Genomic DNA, 10,994 nt, shown 5'->3' on the forward strand with positions numbered 1-10,994 from the left:
TTACTTTAAAAATATTTCAATTTTATCCAGAAAGTCCATTATTCAGTAGCATCACCAGAAGGCAATTTCAATTAAAAACTCAAAACATTCCAGCAATTAAACTAAAATGAAACGTAAACTCTGCTTGATAAGTTGATCACAAACTAGCTTACACACCATTGCAGGGATGTGAGGCACCCCATTTTGTCTCTGCACAAACTACCTGCATCATGGGTCACAATGCAAGAGGGAATGCAGCCACCTAGGAGCAGCTAACTCTCTCTCCTGGCCAGGCAGTGAGTCAGCCAGAGCAGCAGAACAGGCGCAGAAGGTGATTTAAGCTACATTAGAAAGAAGGCTAGCATCTTACATCTCCCATGGAGCAAAGAGGAAGCAGGGACCACACTGCAACTCTTAGTCACAATATGGCCCCTGCTCCTGGGGTAGTGCAGTTATATGCTGCCCCTTACTCAGGGCAGTTTGCAAGCTGCCAATCTAGCCTTAAGTCATCAAAATCCCTTGAGGTGTACACAATAGCTTATTTTGGACCCAGTCTTGGGCACTCTGTATTGCATGGCTATATGTACATACTAAATTCCACATTAGGATAGGAACATTGTCACAGTGATAAAATATTTAAGAAGTATTTTTCAACTGATTATTTAAAAGGATAAATAAGTTAGAATTGAATCATCATTGACACATCCTTAGTTCTTTGCACTTTCCTCAGCTTGGAGGATGTAGGTGAACTAGTCTGTTTATAGTCCATTTCACTTGCATTATGCTGCAGTGTTTGTTTCACCAACACTGCAGAGGAAAATCCAGATAAAGCTACTGAAAATATTTCTATTTAATTTCATAATTAATATATATGTCTAAATCTTGGATCTAAAACTACCAAGTGCTCATTTAGGTCAATCTGACTTAGGGCAAGTCGACACCAGTGTTTTTCAAAGTTCAGGTAGCGACCCAGTACTGAGTTGCAGCATGTAAGGCTCTGGGTCACCTTGCTCAGCACCCAGGGACATTAAAAGTCCCATCGTCAGTGCTGCCCAGCTAAGGCAGGCCAGTGACTACCTATTCTGACACTGCGTTGTGCCCCCAAACCAGCCAGCAGCAGGTCCGACTTCTAGGCAGGGGGGCCACAGGGCTCTGCACACCATCCCCGCGCTGAGCACCGGCTCCGCAATCCCATTGACTGGAAACTGGCCAATAGGAGCTGGGGAGGGGGGTTGGTGCTTGCGGGCAAGAGCCACGCGGAGCTGCTTGCGCACCTCTGCCTAGGAGCCAGACCTGCTGCTGGCCGCTTCTGAGGCACAGCATGGTCTGTGGTGCCAGGATAGGCAGGAAGCCTGCCTCTGCATCCCAGCTGCACTGCTGACTGGGAGTCACCTGAGGTAAGCTCACACCCCAATCTCCTGCCCCAGCTTTGAGCCCCCCCAAATCCAGAACCCCTTCCTGCACCCCAAACCCCTCATCCTCAACCCAGAGCCCCCTCCCACATCCTAAACCTCTCATTCCCAGCCCCACCCAGCAGCCCTCACCGCAACCCTCTGCCCCAGCCCCAACCCCCTTATCCCCAGCTCTGCTGGGTCACGGGCATCAATCATTTTCTTCAACAGGGTCCCCAGACAAAAAGTTTGAAAACCACTAGTCTACACTACAGGATTAAGTCGACCTAAGTTACGCAACTCCAGCTATGTGAATAACATAGCTGGAGTTGCTGTTGCTTAGGTCGACTTACTGCAGTGCCTATACTGCACTGGGCGTAGAGTTTCTCCCATCCACTTAACTTATGCTTCTCATTCTGGAGGCGTATCGGAGTCGATGGGAGAGCAATCTGTGGTTGATTTAGCAGGCCTTCACTAGACCTGCTAAATCGACCCCCAGTGGATCAATCGCCGCAGCATCGATCCACAGTGTGGACATACCCTTATTGTGACTTCACGGTAATACTTCTGCAGTGCAAGAGCAATGTAGCACATTGGTAAGTTTTTGGAATTTACTGCAGAGATCAGAACTAAGCTTTTTTTTTCTGTTCACATTAAAATAGTTAATATGCACTCCATAGTAGGTAGCTCAGACCTGCAGATTTCTTGACCTGATGAATTATAGACATTGCAGCAGTTTGTAGAAACATGCCATATTGAGTTGTGAACAGCAAGCCAAATTGACAACTCAAACATCAAAGGAAATAGCACTTTAAAATGGTATCTGATGTGAGCTATGCAATAAAGAGTCTTAAAAGTATAGATCACTCCCATATTAAGTCATGTTAGTTTAATATAAGAATCAAGTGACTAGCTAGTGCATTGAACAGTCTGCAGAATTATAGCATATGGACTTCAGGAATGTATATGAGCTTCTTCTGCAGGGGCTGAGAACCTGCTACAGCTTGTTTTCAGTTGTAGATATGTCTGCTAATACAGGGCCTGATCCACCACATTGAAGCCTATGAGAGCCTTGCCACTGACTTCAATGGGCTTTGGATCATGCCCACAGACTGAAATTGTGGTCCCCTTGAAGTCAGTAACAGAACTTCCATTGATTTCAGGGGAATCAGGATTTCACCCAAATAGTCTACAGCACTCTAGTATAAATAAGATTCCAGTAGGGCCAGCTGCTAGTCAACCAGGAGAGTGAGCTTTCAAGTGATGCTCAGCATCCATACAACTTAGAAGTATGGAAGTACAGCATGGCCAGAGTGCCTTTTCAGAGCAAGAAATTATTTTAAAGGGGCAATGGATAAATACTAAGCACTGAGTTTGTGTATCAAAAGAGGCATTCACATGATAGGACAGAGTATGCTTCAGAGAATAATTAAATGGGAATTCAATCTTAGTTTAGTTCCTGAAATACACTATTATGAACTAGTGCTGCACTGTAGCAAGTGTGTTTCACCAAGAAAAAAGTAAGGCCCAAATGGCTGAGTTGTAAAGAGACTAAGATGTATGTTCTAAACAGTTTCCTCATTGGTAGGTAAGTGCTTATGTTATCACGGGCAGGAGTTTTCAGATACCATTTTAACAGGGAAGGGAAGGGGTTAACATTTTCCTGAAAGGACAAGCAAAAATGTGAGATGAGATCAGTATTAACATGAGTCCAAATAGGGCAACTGCAGTTGCCCGGCACCTTTAAAAGCTATATGAACATGACTTTTTTTTTTTAAAAAAAAAATAAGATTTCATCATGGGTTTGAGGCAGGAGGTTTGAAGAAACCAATCTTACGGAAATATCGGACAAGGAATGGCACAGAAACTAAGGTAATGCTGATTCGGACTGGAGCAAACACTTTGTGAATAGCATAGGCCAACACAAATGTGCTTGTACCAGCAGCCACTTTGGATTGCACCAATGCTTCATTGAATCCAAGTTTTAGGAGAACTGCAGTCATGTCCACACCACTGGGGAGGGAAAAAAGGAAAAAAGAATTTATTGTAAGAAAAAAAAATATACATATCAAAAAGTTGTACCAGTTCCCTTATATTAGTAAAGAGATCTTTTGTTTACTTCGGATAATCTGTGTACTCATGCTCCTGTTCCCTAACCGAACACCTACCTTGGTTATTAGCAGAACAGTGTTAATGTTTATGGCATTACTTAAAAAGCAGTTAAACAGTGTGCCAGATTCTGATCTAACACAATGGATGAGTTTTCTAAAATGGAGCCACTCTAGGTTTATACTGCTCTCACTGAGATTAGATTGCAATCTTTCTGAAGATTCCAGAGGCCCATGCTGTTTGACATTTCCCTTTTTCTATGTAAATCAAAAGCCTAAAGCACAGATGCATTAAGAAATTAAAATTCCAACAAAGACACTAAACTGTGATTGACTTAAAGAGGCACCATCAACTAGAAATCTAATCAATTATAAATTGTAATTTGAGGTATTACATTTGTCTCTGAGCCCTCCCATACCTCCTCACCAATTTTTGTGGTTTTACAAGTTTAATTTTTCTCCTCTCCTATTGCTGTGTGAAAGGCCCACACAACATACAGAAACTGACAAAACACAAAGTGCTGTCAAATGCACAGTGTGATATTTTTGACAACTTCAGATGATGCCTGTTACAAGAGTAGGAAACAACTTTTCAGACTGAAGTGTGATATTTTTCCCCTCCCAGGTTGGTGTCCCTATAAAACCAAATACCTTCTCATTCATCCCCCTTTTCTCTGCTTTCACAATTGTATAGCTGCAGCGTCAGCCCAGTAGTCAGATATGTCCCTTATGGTAAAAAAAAAAAAAAAAAAAGAGAGAGAGAGGGAAAAAAAATGTAGGGCTGGAAGGGATCTCAAGAGGTCACCTAGACCACCCCCGACAGGTGTTTGTCTAACCTGTTCTTAAAAGCCTCCAATGACAAGGATTCCACAACCTCTCTAGGTAACATCCCTGTTCTATTATTCTAACTTCTGAATTAAAAAAAATTGCAAGTTTGTAAATAATCTTTACAAGATTTAAAGTTTAACCAACATGCAAAATGAAACAGACGATCAGTAAATCTGACCTAGAGTAAGACAACAATACACCCATACATAATGCTGAAAGTTCGCTAATAGAGAAGTAAAAAGGCTGTTTGAATGCTAAACAACTTCTGTAAAAACAGACCAAAGGAAAGAAAGAGGGACTTGTCTCAACTCCTGCCATCCATCAGTCACATATACATTGCAAACAAGGAAGCTACAACTATTTTCAGTTGTCTAGAATAGGCTCTACATTCTGGAGTATTTCCTAAATGACATTGGAATGGTCCATTTTTCCCCACTGCACTTCTCGCACTTGGCCATAAATAAGGCTTAATAGGATTTGATTTACTTCCTTAGTCAGTGGTAAGCATCAATTTCACCTGACACAGAACTCAAACAAACAAACAAACAAAAATCCATCAACAGTTGGCAAATGCACCTAGCACCTACAGGAATCTGGTGTCACTGGCCTCACAGCCATGCAGAGAACCCTCTGCAGTCCTGGTGACTCACTCCCTGGCCAGGAGCAGGAGCCCGTTCAACAGCTGGGTGGCATCCCCCTAGCTGTGGGCTCCTTCTCCTCCTCATGGCTCTGGCCAAAGGTCTCTGCTCTGCCAAGCCAGGACCACAGCCTCTCCTTGCACCCTCTTGTCTCAGGTCTCTCAGCCACACAGAGAGCCCCCTGCAGCCTTACTGTCAGGGATACCCTAACCCTCCCCCCTTTATTTCCTACAAAAATGTGAAAATTAAAAAATAAATAGTTACAAATAAAAAAATGCTTAAAAATAAAACTCAATATTAATTGTCAAACTTACAAAAAAGATCAAATTCTGCTGTGCCTACATGTAAAGGTACATGAATTGTTTTGTAACAGGGGAGTTATGTTTGTGCAGTGCATGAGGGATCTTTGCTGCCACCATGTGCTCTGTTCCTGTAAATAATTATATACATTTCTAAAAATAGGACATGATCCCAGCAAAAGCCATGTACAAACTTCTCTTTCTCTCTCTCTCCTCCCTGGTTGTCCCCCTTCTGTTTATTTTTTTAATCCAGTCCTGTATTTGTTTTAATCCTTCTGCAGTTATAGGCAAAATTCTAACTGGTGCCTTTCAAGGAACCTACCAGCCTACATTATTCTTTTGCTCTCCTTCCTTGCATGCAAGTCCCCGAGTAGATCTCCAGAGTAATCAGGGCCGGATTTACACCTTACGTATCCCCAGGGACATCATCTTCAGCATGCCCCCTGCCTACAGGTGACCTTTGTGTTTTCCATAAAAACAAAAAAACCTTTTAACCCTCTTAATTTTTAGGCACCCCTAGGCAAATGCCTACTGTGCCTAATTGGAAATCTGGCCGTGAGGGTAATCACCTTGTTTTGGATCCAGTTCTGTTTTTATTTGATTTATACTGAATTAAAAACACAACAATCTTCAGCTCCAGCACATGGCGGTGGCTCTCGGATCTCCACAGCTCAAGCCAGGGTTTCATTCAAACAGCACGTCCCCAGAACACGAACATAAACTGCCTTCTGGATGACTGCACTGACACACTCCCTATCCTCCATGCCCCCAGGTGCAGAGCAAGGTACATTTTAAATGCAAAACCTCATCTTTATTCTTGCTGGTCTCAATACAGACTGGTCCTAAATCTGCAGCTGCTCCGTACATGGATCTCCAGTTGGATGCCATGAGACTTCTGCACATAGAGCTGTCTGCTGTTGTGTCTCAACATTGGGCCCTGACTAGTCTCCAGAGTTAAGTATTGCCTCAAAAATCCCTGCCTACTTGATATTTCTTATTTTAAAACACAGGATTACCCAAGGCCAGAGAATCTGCAAGAAAACCCGCACCTTGAAACAGCCAGGTAGAATATTCCCAAAGACATTAATGAAATTCCAATGTGGAATGAAACTCCTACAGCGCCGTACTCTTTAAAAACTTTTTTCAGCTGCTGGGATTTGTTGGGTTTCTTCTCATCCTCATCACTGGGATCTGTGACTTCCTTTTCAGGGGATCTACTTGTGTCCTATCCAAAAAGAAAACGATGATTTAGAACGAACACTCACATGACACACAATGTCCAGGTTCCAGTTAATTGTCTCAAGCTACTTGTTAAGAAACAAAATAAAGCACAGAATGCTATGCCGTGCTGTTTTTAGGTGCTTTGGATAGGGGGCAAAACAAAGATGCACAGTATTAGGTGCAATTTACCCCATGGAAGAGAGTCCACACAAGGTCCACATGAGCCATTAACCTAGGCTTAAGGGATGCATTGAGCTCTGTGTGGACCCCAGCACTAGGGCAAGTTTTCCTATTACAGAATAATAAATATAGACAATCTGATCCTGAAACTGACTCAGTTCAGGCAGAGTTCCACCCACACAATCACCTGTAGGATAGGATACTTAGTTTGCATGCCAGAGTGATTTTGCTTTGTACCTCAATCCTCAGCCTCAGAGTGCAGATCCTTAAAGAGCACTGTATTGCCAAAGGCCAAGTGATTGGTAACATAGAAAGCTCATTGGACACCACATATTGAGAGATGTCAGCTTAAAATAATTTACCCCTGGATGAGGCCCAACATTTTAAACTCTTGTAAATCACGTTCTGTGCATCAGCAACACAGAGAAAGAACCTGAGAATTATTGCTGTAGCTTGGTAGCAATGAACAGCACTATCCTTCCCTGGCTGAAAAAATTATATGCTAGCACTGGTTTGGCTGCCATTGACAGACTTCTGCCTCAGCCACTGGGGAACCCATTTCATTTCTTCTTCTGGCATTTCTATAACAGAATAAGGTTTAAAATAGAATTTTCATATTAAAAGCATGTTTCAAAGCAACCTGATCCTAACCGTGCTAGATCGGACAGAGTCTTGGACTTTATCTTGTCTTAACTCCAAAGGAAATGTTGGCCAAGACAAGAGCGAAAAACCTTGGGACCTTTCATTTATTACTGGACAAAAGGATGGACAGAAGGGTTCCCTCTTCTTCAATTTACTTAATAGTAGGGGTGCCATTCTGACAGCCACTGAGACTGAAGCCCCCTGTTTATTTATAGCAGAGGCAGTGCCATTGGATGCTTCCCACCAGTCAATGTGCCTCAAACCTTGACCTGGATAGAGGAGAGAATATTTCAGTTTCCTTTGCCCATTCAGTCTTTTGACTCTCTCAACCTGCCAATGAGTAGGCCCAGTTAAGCTCCACATTATATATGCTTTCAATTTATCGTGCTAAAGGGTATCTCAGGCAGTCATCATACAATCAGGAGAGTGAATTTGTGTGGGGGGGTGGAGGGTGAGAAAACCTGGATTTGTGCTGGAAATGGCCCAACCTGATGATCACTTTAGATAAGCTATTACCAGCAGGACAGTGGGGTGGGAGGAGGTATTGTTTCATATTCTCTGTGTATATATAAAGTCTGCTGCAGTTTCCACGGTATGCATCCGATGAAGTGAGCTGTAGCTCACGAAAGCTCATGCTCAAATAAATTGGTTAGTCTCTAAGGTGCCACAAGTACTCCTTTTCTTTTTACAATCAGGAGAGGATTTTCGGGAACTCCAGGCTTGTTATATGAAAGCCAACTCTGCAAAACGAAATCACAGGATCTGAGATATAGCCTGTTCTTGTCACCCAAGTGACTTCCATGTCTTTCAATTTTGCTCTCACTAATCTAGGGCACTAGGCTAAAATACATGGAGGGAGCTTCTGAATCTGTATTGGCAGTGAGGCAAGAGATTTAGCCAGTACCATGTTAGCAGCTGTTTATGACGACTATCCATGTGGTCATGCCCTGTATATCTACTTGCTTAGTAAAGAAAGCTCAGAGAACAGAATTATATTCTATAACATCTCTGTAGAAAGTCTATTTTTCTTGGACCCAGGGAGTCCTGTAATGCCAGAAATCAACCCACCACAAGATTAAGGTGCTCAACGTGTTTAAGAATTCAGCAGTGACTGAAAGCAACCAAATGCACAGAGTTGGTCACAATCCTGGAGCTGAATCCCCTTGCCCTGGTCATGCATCTGGTTGATGAACTGGGGCCTCAGTGAGGGCAGATCCATATTAATGACATTTTATTTTTAGATTATTGTTCTGAGACAAAGGAAATTCAGTGTTTACTTGTAGAACCAGCCCTGCAGAAATGCAATGAATGAAAAAAATATTTAAAAGGCTTAGTTAAAAAAAAACAAACCAAAAAAACCCAAACACACACCATATTAGAGGGACTACTTTGAATTGAGCATCTGTAGTTATATGATGTTCTTTAGCAATACCAACAGGACTATTTCCCCCTAAACGAACACAATCTAACTGTATTAAGAATAAAAAAATTAGTATGGTCACAAAAGGGTCTCAAACAACAGCGTTTAATCTGAAAAGAAAATACATATGGATAATGGTGCAGTCAGTGGGTGGTCTGATGCAGAAGAGAAAGCAGCTCATGTCAAGAACTCTAAGTGATGGTTCTCATTCAATTCTCATGGCATTGCTCTCTTCAGCATTTCTAGTGAAAACAGTATCATTACTTCCATATTTTTCAGGGGCACTGTACTCTGGAATTCCCACTGTTCTTAATGGGTACTAGCTGATGCAAAGCATCTCTGAAAAACCAAAGAGATGCATTTTTTATGGTTGACTACTTGGCCATAAAAATTAACCTGGAGCTGAACCTTCACATTTAGAAATTCTGGCACAAAGAAGTTTAAAAACACCCCTCCTCTCTCCCCAGCAAAAGAGAGGAAAAAAATTCCAAACACCCACATATAGTTCAGTCAGGTTGTGGAATTTTAAAACATTACACATTTTGTTCTAACGCACTCAGGTTGCATTCCTAACCAAGACCACTCCTTTTTATTTTATTTTTTTATTTTAAAGGTACGTGTATTGAACAGTGAAAATACATGTGCAGATAACTAAGGAGTCCAGACTCTGTCTTTGAACTGAAATAGGGAAGAGGATAAAAGAGATAAGAAAGACCGTTAGTCCCCCACCCCAGAACATTTTGAAGTGTCCTGCCCAGTGTAGTTTTAAGTGTCCCAAGTGACCGGGCCTCTACCATATACCTTGGGAAACGATTCTGCAGGCTAATAGATATCACTTGCTGGAACATTCAACCTAAACTTTCCAACTGAATTTCATCCCTTTTCTCTTGTGTCTTAACTGTCACTTCGGAAAAACTGGGTACTTGAGATCTTCTATAAAATTCAAAATGTGCAGTCAGCATATGGCAGAAAGCGAGAATCCTTCTCCTGTATTTTATGATGTACACACACATTACAAGTACTAGAACCATTTCCTCTATTTTAACACTTTCTGTTCTTAAAACCTATCCTACAAAAACTGAAGCAGCTTGAAAACAAGCAATGCTTTTGGCCAGTGTGTGCGGACAGGACATCATTATTATTATTTTTTTTAAAAAGAAGTTGTTTTACTGCCTGTTAAAACTGTGTCCAGTATGTGTAAGTCAGCACTAGCTATTACAACAATATAACTAGAAAGATTTCAAAGAACAAACAAACAGCTTCCTATGGGATGGAAGAAGAATATTTCCCGCCCTCAGTACCCTGCGGTGAGACCATCTCCCCAGTAGTGACTCCTTGGCATCTCTATTCCCTCAATAGATCTTGAGGGTGATGTAGAAAATTAACCCATTTTGGACAGAAACACTGTAGAACCTGAGAAATTCTGGTGCACAGATTAGGTCCTTATAGTTAGGCCAGGCACAGCTCCCTTGCCTCTCAGTGGGACAGTGCCCTCCCACTCCAGACCCCACGCAAGATGCAGCTTCATAAAGCACCCGTGGATTGCATGGAATGGGAGGAAGCCTGGGGGGGTATCGGTATGTGCCACTGATACACTGGCACTACAGAGAAGCGAAACTAAACCCACTTTGCAAGTTGCTGCTGACTCAGCCTGAGTCACCCTCACCCACCTTCCCGGAGCTGCCGCGGCTGCTGCTGGGGAAGTTGCTGGCAGTTGCTTGCAGAGTTATCTGGGGCTGCAGATGGCTGAACTCCGCGTCCTCTTGCACCTGCTGTCTGTATCCGAAGCCCCGGCGGGGGGGCAGATAACCCGCCTGAGCAGCTCTGCAGCCGGCCCGGCGGCTGGGATCAGCTGGGGGCAGGAAGCGGAGGGGGCTTTGCAGGCGCAGGTCCCCCAGGACGAGCCAGCTGCACTCCCGTCGGAGGCTGGGTCGAGGCTCCCTCCTGGGCGGAGCCGCTCTAGCTTCTCCTCCGCCGGGGACAGCCTGCACCTGGCCGCCTAGGAACGGCGGGGCCCCCGCTGCTGCTCTGGGGCTGCTGCGGCCGCTGCCCACCTTGCCCCAGACGATGCGTGCGGTGGCTTGGAGCAGCGCCCCGGAGCCCAGCGAGCGGTGAGCCGCCGGAGGGCCCAGGTGCGCCAGCCAGGGCATTGCTGCAACAGGGCCCCTTGGCCCGCGAGCCCGGCAAGGGAAGCAGCCCAGGCCCGCAGAGACTAAAAGAGCCACCCCCGCTCCAATCCAGGCACCCTCCTCCTTAAAGAGACAGCGCCCCCGCCTAGCGAGCAGGCC

At 43.8% G+C, this 10,994-nt stretch overlaps 1 protein-coding gene across 1 annotated transcript; it reads right to left on the reverse strand.

The window, feature by feature from the left end:
* Positions 1-10,959, reverse strand: FAM210B (family with sequence similarity 210 member B). Its single transcript, XM_084645217.1, has 3 exons — positions 10,377-10,959; positions 6,293-6,468; positions 1-3,383 (listed from the first exon to the last, which is right to left on the reverse strand). Exons 1-3 carry the CDS (start codon positions 10,854-10,856, stop codon positions 3,167-3,169), a joined length of 873 nt encoding a protein of 290 aa, XP_084501343.1. The 5' UTR covers positions 10,857-10,959; the 3' UTR covers positions 1-3,166.
* Between the last annotated feature and the right edge of the window lie 35 nt (positions 10,960-10,994).

Source organism: Lepidochelys olivacea (genome assembly GCF_965140295.1).
Source record: "Lepidochelys olivacea isolate rLepOli2 genome assembly, chromosome: 13".
In the NCBI taxonomy this organism is placed as follows: Eukaryota; Metazoa; Chordata; order Testudines; family Cheloniidae; genus Lepidochelys; species Lepidochelys olivacea.

Excerpts from the sequence above, each read along its gene's own strand:
- FAM210B (XM_084645217.1), bottom strand. The coding sequence starts at position 10,856 with ATGCCCTGGCTGGCGCACCTGGGCCCTCCGGCGGCTCACCGCTCGCTG. Across the intron at positions 6,469-10,376 it reads GCCGCGGCAGCTCCGGGAAG|GACACAAGTAGATCCCCTGA; the intron begins GTGGGTGAGGGT and ends CTTTTTGGATAG. Across the intron at positions 3,384-6,292 it reads TTCTACCTGGCTGTTTCAAG|TGGTGTGGACATGACTGCAG; the intron begins GTGCGGGTTTTC and ends TTCCCTCCCCAG.